Below are 16,396 nucleotides of genomic sequence, written 5' to 3' on the forward strand. Positions count from 1 at the left end.
GTGAATTTGAGTTACTATCTGGAATCATTTTCTTTCAGCCTTAAGAACGTCAACATTTCTTTTGAGGTAGATTGGCTAGCAATAAATTTTGTCCATTGCCTGGACACGCATTATTTTGCATTTATCTTGACAGTTTTGCTGGATTTTTTTTTTTTTTTTTGGATGTAGAATTCTTGGCTGATAATTTATTTTTCCTCCATACCTTAAGTATGTTACTCACTGCCTTCTGGCCTCTACTTTTTTTTTTTTTTTTTTGCCTTTATTATTTCTGATGAGAAGTCAACAGTTAACTATATTGTTCATTTACATGAATCATATTTTCTTGCTTTCACGAATTTCCCACGAATTTGACTATTAAGTGTATAGGTGTGGTTCTTTTTGTGTTTATCCTGGGTTTTACTGAAGTTCTTGGATCTATGGGTTAATCTTTTCATTACATTTAGGAAATTTTCAGCTATTCTTTTTCCAATTTATGCCCTACTCTCCCACCCCCACTGTGCATGTTGGTATGCTTGGAATTTGTCCCATAGATTTCAAGGAGCTTGCCTCTCACGAAATGGAGCCCTCTCTTTTAGAAGCATTCACCTTTTTTCTGATTGCATTTAATTTTTAAAACTTAGTTCAGGGGTGCCTGGGTGGCTCAGTGGGTTAAGTGTCCAACTGTTGATTTCAGCTCAGGTCTTGATGTCAGGGTCATGAGTTCAAACCCCATGAGAAAAAGCAAACAAAGAAAACCCCAAACAATTTAATTCAGTGGTTATTAGTTAAAAATGTGATATTATATTCTTTCTTTTAGAAATAGTAATAGTACTTAGGTTTTTGTTCTGCATACATACTAACAAAAGAGATGACAAAAATGAAAATAAGAATTCTTTCAAATACAGTGATTAGAATGGAAAATGAAGGTGGAACAGGAGTGTTCCTCTTGAGGAACAATATTTATAAAATCTTACATGTAATCTTTAATGAACTCATATGCATTATAAAAAAGGGGTCATTATGAGTGATCTGGAGATGGCTACATATGCTTTGTTAAGAATGCCATATCTTTTATCATACAGACTTCAAATACTTTTCAGCTACACTTATGAGCATTTAAAAAAAAAATGGAGCTACGTCAACTACAGGATGACCAATAAATATAATTAGTTCATCAACACAATAGGGTAACAACAACGATGAAAATACTTGACCTCATATAGTCCAAATACTAACGTTAATTTCCATTTACATATTTGAAGGCAAATGTGTAATTACCAAACAATGTATAGCACAGAAACAAGAAAGTGTTGTAAGTCTAGTTATTTTGATAGGTTTTTCTACACATAATTATCAACAATTTATTATAAAAACCTACATATACAATTAAAAAATACTTGATCAAAAGTCTTTTAAAATATAATCAGAATGAAATGTGTAGAAAGAGACATTTCAAAGTCGTAGCAGTTACTACTATTACAATATTTAATCATTTTTACAATAGGTCTGTTGTTCCATTTCAATTAAATTCATTTCTTGGAACCATCACATTTCTTGCTGAATTTCAGTCAGAGCAAAAGCAAGTTGTCTAATTTTTTCTTCCATTGCTTTTTTGTTCTTGCATGTTTCTTGAAGAAGTTCACGCATTTCCTCTTCAACCCGATGAACCTAAATCAACATGTAAAGTTTGCATTTAAATTTTTTAAAGAAAATATATTTAAAAAATGCATTCTGAAAGAAAAAGTCAAACTTTACTCTCATTAATTTTGTAACTTGTGGTATTCATTTAAAGCAAAGAGGTATATATATAATGTAACTTGTTTAAATACTAATACTGTATACAAAGTACTTACATTTATATTGTCTAGATCTCACAGGTTCTTGTGATGAGTACACAGTAATTTAACTTAACTGTATTTTAGAGCTTAGAAAATTTGTTCAAGGCTGTGCAATTTCTCAGTAGCATATATGAATAGAAACTCAGTCTTCTGACTTATGTTACGTATGAATGAGGAGTCATGAGTTCAACTAAAACAATTCCTCACAGACTTTTAAAACTGAAATAACCTCCCTTCCTATTTAATCTGGTCTACTGTATTTTTCTTTTCTTTTTTTTTTTTTAAGGTTGTATTTATTTATTTGATAGACCGAGATCACAAGTAGGCAGAGAGGCAGGCAGAGAGAGAGAGAGGGGGAAGCAGGCTTCCTGCTGAGCAGAGCCCGATGTGGGGCTAGACACCAGGACCTGGGATCATGACTTGAGCTGAAGGCAGAGGCTTTAACCCACTGGAAAATGGTGCCCCTGGTCTACTGTATTTCTAAAATTGCTGTTGGTTATCATCTCTTCCCAACCTATATTCTCCTAGAATTCTCTGTACTGTATACTATTAATTTCTGCTTGAAATTCTCTCTCCTATGATGCAACATTCCTGATAGTGCTAGCAATATGACCATTCCTTTTTATTTACTTCCCTCTTCTGAATCTCTAATACAGATTTCCTAAACTTTTTCCCTTAGAAAACTAATATTTCTCCTACTTTAAATTATCATCTTTATGTAATAATTTGTAATTTTTTTCAGTTATCACATTTAAGCCCTGGTGCCATTTCTGTAACTCTCTAACATCCCTTTGATATTACACCATATTGGCACCAGAGGTCCAAAATCAAACTCAGTATTTTCCTTTCAGCTAAGGGCCTAATCTTATGCTTTATTTGGTATTACCTGATGCACCCTTGTTAACACTTGGTAGATTTTAAAGAAAACTTCTGAAACATATGTTGACCTGAAATAAAATAAAGAGCTACATTTTGAACAAGTTATACTTCCTTATTTATTGTCATTATTTCCAAAGACCTTGTTGCTTTTTTTTTTTCCACATAGACTCCTGAGGGTAATGTCACCTAATCACACAACTGTCATTAAAATTTTAGGAGTTACTCTTTCCGTTTATGAACTCTTTCCCAGTTAGCTGATTTTCAATCGCTGTATCACAGATATGTTTCTTACTGCCGCTTCAAAATCAAGAGAAAATGGAAATTTACAACTCTTCACTCACCTAGTGGATGTCAACAGAGGGATTATATCAAACTAAACCGGGTACCTGTTGCATTTTTAAAATACCTGGATATAACCAGAGACAGGAAATGAAAGTCTCTGAGGGGGAAGCTCATGCATGTGTATTATGAAAAAGCTCTACAAGTGATTCTGATATCCACCTCTGATTTATCATCACCCTAAGTATCTCTGTCAATGATATTAAATGATATCTTGATATTAAATGATCTCATTCAAGATAATCAGTGACAGTCTTAAACCCTAATTAATAAAATACTCTTTGGAAACTTTTTCCAAAATAGTGATGGATTATACTTTTTATTTATATAGTACCTTTAAATTTGCAGAATCGATGTATTTCTGCTTTTCACTTGCCAGTTGTATTATTTCAGCATGATGAGCTTCAACAATTGCATCAACTTGTTTTTTAAAGGCATCATCCATACTGTGAAGCTTTTCCACTGCATCCCTTAAAAATAAAATAAAAACCATATTATCTTTGTGCGTAAAAATTAGCATTTTTTCTCTTCTTGGATGGCAACTCTTATATTCATATTTTAATGGAAGTATACTCCATTAAGTAGCAAAGTGCTATCTTGGGTAACTAAAGATATAAGTGGTTCATCATCCAGCGGCATCTGTTAGTAACACAACAGGGTAGGGTAACATCAAGGAAAACTTGTTATACTTTTACCCTCTGAAAGTTAGAGTACTCTGATTCTCATTTATTTTGAGTCTAAGGATCTGAGTTTTAAGCACATTCGCAGATGACTACTATCAATCTTTTTTTTCCCCATGTGTTTGTAGTATAACTTGAGAGGTATACACTACGGGAAGATTTGAGTCTATGCATATGTATTATATGTCTGACTTCTTTATGCTAATGCTTAATAGATAATACTCTATATTAATAAGCACATTAAATAGCATTCACAAAATTTTAGTGCTAAGAGTTTCTTAGAGGCCAAACCCAAATTCCTTTATATTAAATATGAATATAAGAAAGTTAAGTCCATAATGAACACACTTTCTGCTTTTGGTATAGCCCATAGTAAAATGGATTGAAATTAGGTCCATGAATCAGATTTTTATTCCCAGTTGCAACACTTATTAGCCATATGACTTAAAAGCAAGTCACAAGCTCTGCATTTAAGTTTTTTGGGTAACTATAAAACAGGATAATTCTACTCTTCTGCCAACCTCACAGAACTGTTGCTGGGTTCAAATTAAGATATAAGAGAAAAAATCAATTTATATGTTATAAAAGGCTATATAAATAAAATGTTTTTGTGAAAATTCTATTAAGTCAAAAATCATATATGCATATATACTAGTCCTAGTCATGAAAGTATTAATGTATAAAATCAGGTCTTCATTGTTTTGCGATTAACATAATAATGTAATATAAGAGATTCTGAAAACTATCAGGCTTTATGATTTATATTAAAGTTTAGAAACTGCTCTTTATAGAAGATGCTATTTCTTTTAGGATTGAAAATACTCCAAATTGTGACAGGCAAGAAAGAAAATTACAATAGGTTTCAAGCCATGGTCCTTGAATTAGCACTGCTGAAAGCAAAGAGGAAAAGGTACACGTAACTGTATTATCCATTAAAACTTTCTATAGAATATAATATTTTTCCACGGCAATTACTGTGTGTCAGGCACTAAGTACTAATTAACTCTTATAAGCCATATATATATATATATACACACACACATAAATATACATATACACAAAATTTAAACCTCACACCAAACATTTGAGGTAGGAACTATTATCTACATTTTATAGATAGAATGGAAGTAAAGTACTTGGCAAATAACTAAGTCCAACACACTTTAACCCTTTCCTCTGTCCTTCTTTTTACATTATCTCACCCATTCCAATTCAGTGTTTATGTTTAAAGATCTCCCACATACTCTAGGACTCAGTGCTTACTTTTGTAGTTCAACACTTTTGTCTCTTTCTGCTTTAAGTTTCCTTTCCTTGTCTTCAAATTTTTCTTTCACTTCTTTTACTTGCATTTCAAGATGACTTAGAAGCTCTCCTTTATCATGCCATTTCTGATTAAGTGTACTAATACAAAAAGAAACAATTTAAAAAATAAAACTGGTTATATGAAATTATTTAGCCACATTTTATTTCTCAACAGGAAATACCAGATACCTGTAAGCTTTTCTAATTTCTTCAAGTTCTAATTCCTTTACTTTCAACTGTTGTTTTAGTTTTTCTTTTCTTTCATTGTGTCTTTCCAGTTTTTCAATTATGTCATCCAGTTGTGAAGATTTCTCATCAAGTTGTTCTTGAGTACATCTTTGTATTTCAGTGATCTTTTCTTGTAATATTTTGATTTGTTCTTCTCTTTCTTGTACACACTTGAAAAAAAAAATCAGCACTTTACTTTTATTAACCCTAAATGTCTCATTTTGTAATTAATTAGATATGGTTTAAAATTTTTCTCAAAACTACAAATTAAAAAAATAAATTGAGAGACACCTGGGGCTCAACTGGTTAGGCATCCCCCTTCAGCTCAGGTCACAATACCAGAGGTCCTGGGATTCTGGGATCAAGCCCTGTGTTGGGAATCTCTGCTCAGTGGGGAGCCTGCTTCTCCCTCTGCCTCTGCCCCTTCCCCCTGCTTGTGCTCTTTCTTTCTCTACTAAGTAAATAAAATCTTAAAAAAAAAAAAAAAGTAAATTGAATGTTTATTGAGTGTTTTCAAAGAGATTTATAGGACATATACTTAAGGCAGATGCTTAACCCACTGAGCCACCAAGGTGCCCCTCAGGATGTTTTAAAATCATAATCAGTACGAAACATTACTACTTTAAATGTTATTAAGAAAAATAAAAATTTTTATTCCTCTCACATTTTTTATTTCAGTAAATTAGGCAATTATCAATCATAGAGTGAGAGAGAAGGAAAAGAAAGCAGCACAATAAAAATTTCAATTACCACAATTTCACATTTGAAAAGATTTCATGACAGAAACAGAAAAAAACTCTTGAGTGGATGACTGATACAGCAAAGACTGATATTCACAGTATATGTCATGGCACAAATTAAACTGCTATTTCTACTGTGCTAAACAGAAGTGCTTTCTGTATCAGGATGAGCAAATACTTCACTTCAAAATAAAGTACAGTTTTATCACTATTAAAATGCCACATTAAAAAACAGGTTTTATAGGTGCCTGGGTGGCTCAGTGGTTTAAGCCTCTGCCTTCGGCTCAGGTCAAGATCCCAGGGTCGTTGGATTGAGTCCTGCATTGGCTCTCTGCTCAGCAGACAGCCTGCTTCCCCCACTCTCTGCCTACTTGTGATTTCTCTCTCTGTGTGCCAAATAAATAAAATCTAAAAAACAAACAAACAAAAAAACAGGTTTTATACCTCTCAAAACATTTTTTATTCTATCTTCTATGCCATGAGCCAGACTTTATCCTGTATTTACATAGTAAAAATCAGATGATAATGAAAGATCAAAACCACCATGGGTACTGTTAGAAGTCTGCAGGTACTAGGCTTCATATAAGTTATTTACTCCAGTGAACATTTGTTTGCTTTATGTGGGCATGCCTGGATGTCTGGGATAGCCCTGCTATATACCATCTACTGATACTAGTCGCTGTGAGTGAGAAAAAGAGGAAATTGGTAGTTCTGAAATAGAGTAGTTTTTAACCCCGTTTCCTCTGGCCCACCTTGCCCTTTTTCCTTCTGGGAAGATGGAGGCAAACAAACAAATACTGGAAAAGGGTAACTTAAGTATGTATCCATACGTATTAGAAGGAGGTGGTTTAATTCCTCAGTGTGTTACATATCTAAAAACTCTAAGTGAAGATGTCGGGTAGTCTTGTAATCTGGACCAACATCTTCATAAAAGCCATGAATTGTTTATTTTCTCCCTGTGACTCTGAAACACTTAATGAGCAGAAGTCTTATGAAATAATCCCATTAATAAAAAAGAATAAACATTGCATCATTAGAGAGTACTGTAAGCCATATATACTGAAAAATACCAAAATAATATATGAGGAAGAAAAAGAGTTTAAAAAAACTTCTGCTTCTGATTTCCAAAATCAGAAGCTAACAGAATCTATTTAATTTAAATCAAACCCCAATCTGAAAACATCAAACATCTTTATCATGTTCATTTGCTTTTTGCAGACTTGTTTTGTCTGCTTTGTCAGACTTTGTTTTGCAGACTTCTCTTTCTACATAAACTTTCAATCTGAACCCTTGGTTTCCTATGATTTGGGGCTAGAGACAAGTCTGAGAAACAATATTATCAGTAACAAACTTTAAAAGACCCAGAGAATTTCTATTTTATGAACAAATATAATTTAACAATGAATTAGGATCATTATCCATTTTAGGTATTAGCGATGATGAATTTGCTGCTGAAAGAAATTAGGCCAAACTATCGCTCTATGCTGTATGATTAATGGGAAGGCACCACTAATACTCGTATCTTTGAGGCTGATGCAATGTTGTTTAGAATAAATGTAGTAAATTGTGGGGGAAAAAAATGACGGGCTAACTTTTTTTGGAAAAAACAAAAAACCTAAAATCAAAACTCTTCTGTGTTTCAGATCAACTGTTATCATTCATGATTAGTCATTTCCTTCCTGCTCAGAGATTGACAATTAGGCAGCAGTCTTCCATGGAAGTAGCTTTGTTAGTAACAATGTATTATACCCAGAGCGTCATCTGTTTTACCTGTGAAAATTAAAAGCAAACCACAAGTCTCTGTGTTTCGTATTTAGCTTAACTCAAAGGAAAATATGCTTGGCTAGATTTTTAAAAAAAGAAAAAAGGTTTACTGCTAAAAAAAAATTTCAGTGATTTTTCGCTACTGCTTGGCATATATGACATATATATTTGAATTTTTGGATATACCGTAACCAAATTTCCATTGAGGGAATACCGCTGTAATTGTTTAAGGTGGTACAGTTCAGGCATTCATAGCCTAAATCTAGCTATGATATAGCAACATAGTGATAAATCTTGATTTTCTGTACTTGATAAAGTTCCCAAGGAATTTTTAAAAAAATGACCAAGAAAAAGAAAAAGAAATCTTATGCAGTTATAGCCACTCTGAAGAATGAGTTCTTTAATGGGTGATAATCTCATTTAGAAGATTCTTAACTCTTTTCTCCATTTTTATACTTTAAGAGACAATCTCTTGAAGAAAATTTTGGAGATCAAAATTTGATTCATTGCTCAAGATAAGAAATCCTGTTAGTATCTCTCTTAAGAAAGGCAATATTGAAGAAGAGGGTAAAAACATGGTCTCCCCTGGGAAAGCATCTTTTACAAACAATTTATATTTTTAAATATAGAATAGTTGGTTTTGTCATAATTCTGAGATGCGACTTAGCAATATTGGAACATCCTAAACAATGCTCTTTTTTTTTTTTTTTAAAGATTTTATTTATTTATTTGATAGAGAGAGATTACAAGTAGGCAGAGAGGCAGACAGAGAGAGAGGAGGAAGCAGGCTCCCTGCTGAGCAGAGAGCCCGATGCGGGACTCGATCCCAGGACCCTGAGATCATGACCTGAGCCAAAGGCAGCGGTTTAACCCACTGAGCCACCCAGGTGCCCCCCTAAACAATGCTCTTAAAGGATATTTTGAAGATATAAAACATGAATTTTCTTAAGATTCCCAACCCTTTATTGACACTAATTCTAGTTATTTCACAGGCCATAATAACATCATCCCATAAAACTTTGAGGTAAAAGTAATTTAAAATTAATAAATAAAAGCCATACAGTCCTTTTTAAAGGCAAAGGGCATATATCATACAAGGAAACACATGACAATCTGTCCAAATTAAACAACAGTTTGGATTCATTGAGATAGATATTTATTTGATAATTTGACCCACTAATTTATAAATCTGCCACATGTTCTTTCCCCCAAATAAAGTATCAAACTTACGGTTTTTAATTTTGTAATGGTTTCAGTTTGGTCTTCTATGATTTTGCACTTAATTCTTAATGCGTCATTATCACATTCATTTGCCTTTCTCAAAGACTCATTCTCTCTATATAAGCTTTCAATCTGAGCCTCTAATTTCCCACGATCTAAGGCTAGAGTTGATCCTGAGAAATAAACATCATCAGTTACAAACTTTAAGAGACCTTGGAAGACTTGTATTTTATGAGCATCTAATCTAACAATGTATAATACAGTAAATAAAAACTGAATAAAAAAACCAAAATATATAAAGTATAATAGAAAGGAAAGGGGAAGACAACCAAAAGATCTTTTAAACACCTGTGGCTATTTGGAAAACCTAAAACTACAAATCAAGAACAAGTAACTCAGACATGTAATATTTAACTGGTTGAGTTTTGGCATTCAAACAAAAAAATCATATTCAAGACTCTTATATGGAATGGACAAATGAGCAATTCTCCATTAAAACCAACATCTACCTAATTGTAATTTGTAAAGTTGTCCATCTACAAATGCCAAATAATAGTATCTAGCTCTTGCTTTATAGTGACAGGAAACGAAAGGAGACTAAGAGTAAACTTACTTATACCTAAGGTGGTTTTCATTCATACACTATCTCACATTTTCCCATGCATAACACAGTAAGTGTTACCAACACTTTTAGAAAAAAACTGAATATTGCATACTCTACAAATAATTTAAAAGCACTAGGAAAGAATTATTTCAGTGACTTAGTTAGTTGTAGCACTGTAAAGGTATACCTGTCCAGAAAAGTAACCAAATTATATTGGGCAGTAAACCAACAACAACAACAACAACAAAATCAGAGCTGTAACTTCCTAACTAGTGTAATAAACTGACATCTTAGGAGACATTCCATTTGGTTGTTGGGCTGGCAAATGCCTACTCATCCTTCCATACAAAGTGTCACTTTCTTTTTGGTGTGTCTTAGGCAGAGTTAATAAGCCCTTCCTTTTCTAAATACTCAGATCTGTTGGTTTAGAAGAATGGGTTATTTTCACTTTGAAAATCTGAAAATTTTACCCTGTTGTGCCAGCTCATGTCCCCATACTTTTCTTTCTGTCCTTAAACCATAAATTAGCGATTCCTTGGCGGCTAGCTCAGAAATAAGCTGGACTTTTTCATGCTTGAGAAGTTCTATTTGAATACTCTTCTGCTTGTCATCTTCAATCAGGATTTCAAGGGTGTTGATTTGATTCTATACATCCCCAGAAACATTGAAGGGGGGGAAAAAAGCAAAGTAATTATTACATTTAAGTGCTTATTTTTTACTTTTTGCATTTTATGAGAAAAGATGTTATTTAAGCAGATATATAGTAAATGCTCCTATATTTTGCATCAGAAAAAGTTTTAATTTTATTAAAAACAGTTATAGGTCATGAAATAAAGTTAAAATTTAAGAGCTACCCCTTTAAAAACCCTGAATTTTACTCTAGTATCAGTTAAAAGAGTAACCATGCATAGAATACTCAAAAATTTTCACCAGCATTTATATCAATAATCTAAAGGACACTTTTAGGAATTAAGTTCTCTTGGGCAAAATACCGCTAATGTACCGCAAAATACCGCAATTGAGTAAACAGCACTAAAACATAAAAATTATTACAGCTAGGTATATCTAAAAACCACTACTATCACCACAAAATTATCAGCAATTTGCAAGGTGTTTCCAAACTCAGGATACCATCTGAGTATCACCATCATAATTTTTGCTGTAACACTATACAGCAATTTACCTAGGACATTTCTTAAATTCACTTATTTTAAATATTATTTTAGTGTAAGCAATACCATCTGTGAAATCATGGTTTAATCTACTTCTATTACTTTTCTCATATACCTCAAATATATATAATTAGTATTATTTAAAAGTTTATAATTGTGTTACTTTCTAAAATTATTATAAATAAAAATTAAGTTGAGACTATGAAATAAAAAGTTACAGTGTTTTACCTGTAAATTTGCTGCTGTTTCCTGTTTTAATTTCGAAACTTCTGCAAGTTTTGTTTTTTGCTCCTTCACCATACAGGTCAGATCTTTAATTAAAGAGGAAGATTCATTTTCTTTTCGTTGGGCCCAAACAAGAGCATGCTTGCTCTTTGCTAACTCAGTTGCAACATTTTCAAAACCATCTTTAACCTATATTTCAAAATTGCATTATAAATAGCAGTTCTCCAAATAAATAGAAACTAACTGTTTCTATGGCTGTGTTCTAATAAAACTTTATTTACAAAAATAGGTCCTGGGCTTTAGTTTGCCAATCCCTGCTCTACAGTTATAGAAGAATTCAGGCTGCCCAATTCCTATCCTAGTGCTCTCTTTACTTGACCATTTATAATCTCACTTAGTTTTTGCAACAGCGCTGAAGAGTAGCTATTATTTATGTGAAGAAACTAAGGTGCTAATAATTTTAAGTAATTTGCTTAAAATCATAAACTAATGTGTAAATAGGGCTAGAATTCTAAAATATCTCATCCAACCATATCTTGCTGATTCTCTTTTCAATAAAAAGCTAGATGCCAATTCTTACATCTTGAAATCTTCTGGCTTCAACAGTTAGAGCAATACGGAATTCATTTTCTAAATCCATATATTGTTGGTTTAATGTATCAATTTTTTCTTGGTATTCTTTTATATCCTGCTCATGCTTTCTTTCTTCTTTAGCTACTTCTTTAGCTAAGGCTTCCTGGAACTCAGCATCACTGAAAAACTCCCTTGTTTCAAGTTCTTTCCTGGAATGCAAAACAAATAAAAATCACAGGATATTTATTCACCTGAAAACAAAGAAAAACTTTCAAGGTTTTTAATAGTTGTTAAAATAGTCTATATTCTCTATTGTTAATTTATTTATTACTATTTTTTTCTATTGTTAATTTAAAATCAGCTCCTCACTTTGGAGCAGAGAAACTGGCACAGTAGAGGAAGGAGATATGAGTATTATTTGATTGTATACTCAGTGGTGATGGGGATAAAAGGAGTGTGCCATTTCTACACCGAGATAGTACAGAGTCATTATATGACTTCTAAAATTCTTTAGGTGCATTTGGAGAGGTGAAGTTCTCCTGCACTATATCCTCTACTTTGGCTGAATCTTTGACATACAACTAATACAGTCTGACCATTACTGGTGGTTGGTTAACAGAAAAAAAAAATCAGTTGAAGTGTGAAATTATTTACCAATCTTCTGATACACAGGGTAAGGTTTTTGCTTTTGTTTTTTTTTAAATTTAAATGTGAGTTCATTCTTTAGAGTTCTCCACTATTTTTCCTGAGTACGTCAAACCCATAATACAAAATCCATTATTTCTAGTTTATATTTTTTTAAACTAGGACAAAAAGTTAAAAGATATTTCTAAAGGAAACTAAGTACAAAATTTTAGATTTTTACAATTATCTCCCCCAATCTTTTATAGTCCTTCTGCCCCTGCATATGATGACAATTTTCCCCGGCACATCAAAATTTAATTTATACATTAAAATCTCATTTATGTAAGGTTAAAAACAAAACAGGTTTGGGAACAAACAGAATTAACCCATGGCAAATACACAATTCAACTGGTAGGGCAGTAAGCGTAGATAACTAGCTACAAGTATTCAAATTATTGTGGATTTCACAGAACAGGGCCGGCACGCTATAACTAATGGACCAAATCTGGCCTGAGACTCTTTTTTGGGAAATAAACTTTTATTGGAACACATCATGCCTATTCATTTACATATTCCCTATGGCTACTTGTTTTACTACACAAATATAGTTTGGTATGGCCCGAAAAGTCTGAAATATTTTTCAGACTTTTTTATCTGGCCCTTCACAGAAAAAGTTCATTGACTCCTGCACTTTAGAGGAAAAAAGACTACTAATTAATTTAATAGGCAGTTACTTGAAGGTCAATTAGAACAGTTTTCTCTGTATTACAATGACCAACTTTTGGTTGTGTTTGGAAAAATACAAAATAAGCTTCATTGTTATAAGCTCTTACCTCAATAAAGCCACCGACTTGTTTTTAAGCTACTAGTTCTTAATGTAATACTGATTTTAATGTATACATAAACATGTTATTTTTCACAAGCCAGTTGTTAGATTTCACCACTGATCAATCAGTCTAGTTTTAGGTAAGGGAGTAGGGAAGGGAGGGACCAAGAAACTTTTCTTTTTCTATTTTTAAATATCATTACTTGGGGTGCCTGGATGGCTCAGTCAGTTAAGCATCTGCCTTCGGCTCAAGTCATGATCCCAGGGTCCTGGGACTGAGTCCCGCCTCTGGCTCCCTGCTTAGTGGGGAGTCTGCTTCTCTCGCTGCCCCGCCTCCTACTTATGTGCTTTTGTGTGCACATACACACATACACTCTCTCTCTCTAATAAATAAAAAAAAGATCTTAAAAAAAAAGTCATTATTTTCCTGATACATCTTTCATTTACCTGTGTTCTTGTTCTTTCAATGCAAGAAGTTCATGAAGTTGCTGTACTTGTTCCTTTTCTTGATGAAGAGAAGTTCTAAGTAAGTTTATTTCGGTATCAGCCGCGGCAGCTTTGAGCTCCACCTCTTGGATTAGTCGCATCTAAGTAAATATACACCATTACAGTATTTAGATAATACTCTCCCTGCTTCTTCTATTTTAACGCCAGTTCTCCAAAGAAAAGTGTCTTTTTAATAATAGGAACTGGTGACTAAGCTGATTTTGAAAATCCATTAAATTAATGATGTTACGGTCACATAAAGTATAGCCTTAGAAGCATCAAATACACTAGCATTATCTATAGCTTAATTACATCATAGATCTCAATAATTTCCATTCGGAAAGTATGAAAATGCAATCTTCAGGCTCCCCAAAGACTTTTGAAACCTGGCTCTCAGAATATAAGCCTAACAACCCACACTATTTCCACCAACTATTCTTGTAATTGCTTTGTGAGGGCCAGTCAGAAATAATTCCAAGGGGGGTGGGTGGAGGGGTGGGTGGGTGGCGGCATGGTGTGTGTGCGTCCATCCATCCTGGCTGGCTCAGTTGGTACATACGGCACGCGACTCTCGATTCTAGGGTTGTAAATTTGAGCCCCATGTTGGATGTACAGACCACTCAAAAATAAAATCTTCAAAAAGAAAAAAAAATCCACAGGAATTGTTATGTTTACATTAATTTTTGCATATATACTAATCTTTTAAGTTTACTCTGTAACAATATAACTTGTTTCAAGATACAACTATTAATTTGTGTTAACTCATATGACTGATAGATAAAAACGGAGAAGTACCTGTGCTGCTTGCTGTTGCCCTTTTTGTCTCTCCATTTTTTCTAATGCTTTTTCCAGAGTTCTTAAGTGTCTAATGTGATCCTCTTGTTGATCTCTTGCTTTAATTAATTCAATAGTTAGTTTTTTAATTTCATTTTGAAGTTTGTGAACCATAACTTCGAGCTGTACTTTGGAATTTCTCTCTTTAAAAATAATTTCCCTTAGCCTAAAGGAGAAAACAAATGTGACTTTAATATGTATTATACATACAAAAGGATAAAAAAAATGTAGTTAATATTAAAGGGCTTAAGAGCAAGCAAGATGGATTAAGATAAAGCCTGTGCCTTCAAGGAGTCCAACACCTAGGAAAGGGAACAGACATGGATACAGTTATAAAGCTGTAAGAGAGAAATGATATATAAATAGATGACTGAAAGTCAACTTTGACCTCCCTATATCTTCCCCAGACACAAAATATGGATTTTAGCTTTCTCTCAGTTAAACCTTTTGATTACAACTAAAAACACTTAACTACTGAACTTAAAAGTGAGAATTTATTGACCTACATAAGCAATTCAGAGGATGGTGGGGATGATTCTGAGGGACCACTGAAAGCATGAAAGACCACTGAAGCCACGAAGACCATAAGGATTCTTGTCTTGTGATTCTCTACGAGCTGGTTTCCATTTCTCTTACAGTAGAGCTCCTTGTAAAGTATGAAGGAGAGAAGGAAAAAGCTAAAAATATCCCTAGGCTCACATTCTAACACCTCTGAGGACTAAGGCACTATGTTTACCTAGCCTGGGTCAGATGTTCATCTTTTTTTTTTTTTTTTTTTTAAAGATTTTATTTATTTATTTGACAGAAGAGAGAGAGAGACACACAGCAAGAACAAGCAGGGGGAATGGGAGAGGGAGAAGCAAGCTTCCTGCTGAGTAGGGAGCCTGATGCGGGGCTTGACCCCAGGAACCTGGGATCATTACCTGAGCTGACGGCAGATGCTTAACGAGTCGAAGGCAGTTGCTTAATGAATAGCCACCCAGTACCCCTAGGTGTTTATCTCTAGACCAATATTATAGGCAGGGAGGTGAATGATAATAGAATACAAGTCTAGCATTTGGAAATGGGACAACAAATAGCAAAGACAGCCTCATGAAAAAATACTAAGCTAGGTAGCCACTCCTATATGTATCTGCTGTAATTCCCAAGCCATAATTTAAAAAAGCAATATATCCATGAGCTTCTATACTAGCCATTTCTCTAATCCTTATTCTTATTATCTCTCCTCTTGCCTTTGAGAGTAGTCTCCAAACTGGTCTTCCTTTGTTCACTCTCTCAACTCCAGTTTGGTATACTATATGAAGAGTATTGAACTTTACTCTGCGGACTAGATGGTGGGTGGGAACAGAGTGACTACAGATCACTAGAATTAAAGCAATTCTCTAAGCAAGAGATACGGGACTAAACTAAAGTGACAGTAAAAGATAGTTCAACCTCTTAACAAATAGAATAAAAAAGACAGCAATATCAACTGGTTGTGGGATAGAACAAGAAAGGAAAAAAAAGAAGATTCCTAAATTGCTAGCTTTGGTGGCTGACTGGATGGGATAATATTTATTAGAACAGAGAATATAAAATAAGGAGCAAGATAAGTACAGTATGGACATATTGATTTAAGACACTTATGAGCAATGTACACAAGGCATTTCTAGTAGGTTATTAACTGGTAAGATTTGCTCATTCAGGGGATGCCTGGGTGATTCAGTTGGTTAAGCATCTGCCTTCAGCTTGGGTCATGATCCCAGGATCCTTGGATCAAGTCCCATATTGGGCTCCTTGTTCAGCACGGAGCCTCCTTCTCCCTCTGCCTACTGCTTCCCCTGCTTGTGGTCTCTCTTTCTGAGAAGCAAATAAATAAAATCTTAAAAAAAAAAAATTTGTTCATCAAGGAGGTTTGGATGATAAAGATTTGGGAGCTTATAGATTAGGTATTAAAAATCACAATAAGATTTGGTCTTTGAAATAATGTATACTCACAGCATGGCACCTAGATGATAGACTCTGTATTAGGGATAAGGAATATGGAATTCCGACCAGGTTATGTAAGAAAATAAAAAATGTGTGAGGATCTAATGCCAAACA

At 33.7% G+C, this 16,396-nt stretch overlaps 1 protein-coding gene across 5 annotated transcripts in view; it reads right to left on the reverse strand.

The window, feature by feature from the left end:
• Positions 1 to 730: 730 nt before the first annotated feature.
• The window catches only part of LRRCC1 (leucine rich repeat and coiled-coil centrosomal protein 1), a 37,264-nt gene continuing 21,598 nt past the window's right edge, over positions 731 to 16,396 (reverse strand). For 4 of the 5 annotated variants that reach the window (XM_059166106.1, XM_059166105.1, XM_059166107.1 and 1 more), the window contains 10 exons: positions 14,276 to 14,480; positions 13,442 to 13,581; positions 11,552 to 11,753; positions 10,975 to 11,160; positions 10,045 to 10,219; positions 8,980 to 9,143; positions 5,207 to 5,415; positions 4,979 to 5,116; positions 3,370 to 3,505; positions 731 to 1,647 (listed from right to left, as the gene is read on the reverse strand). In XM_059166106.1, coding sequence (XP_059022089.1) covers positions 1,525 to 1,647; positions 3,370 to 3,505; positions 4,979 to 5,116; positions 5,207 to 5,415; positions 8,980 to 9,143; positions 10,045 to 10,219; positions 10,975 to 11,160; positions 11,552 to 11,753; positions 13,442 to 13,581; positions 14,276 to 14,480 — 1,678 coding nt within the window. In that variant the 3' untranslated portion in view covers positions 731 to 1,524. The remainder of the gene's footprint in view (positions 1,648 to 3,369; positions 3,506 to 4,978; positions 5,117 to 5,206; positions 5,416 to 8,979; positions 9,144 to 10,044; positions 10,220 to 10,974; positions 11,161 to 11,551; positions 11,754 to 13,441; positions 13,582 to 14,275; positions 14,481 to 16,396) is intronic. The other variant, XM_059166108.1, reaches the window with a different exon arrangement.

The sequence above is a fragment of the Mustela lutreola genome, chromosome 3 (assembly GCF_030435805.1).
Source record: "Mustela lutreola isolate mMusLut2 chromosome 3, mMusLut2.pri, whole genome shotgun sequence".
In the NCBI taxonomy this organism is placed as follows: domain Eukaryota; kingdom Metazoa; phylum Chordata; class Mammalia; order Carnivora; family Mustelidae; genus Mustela; species Mustela lutreola.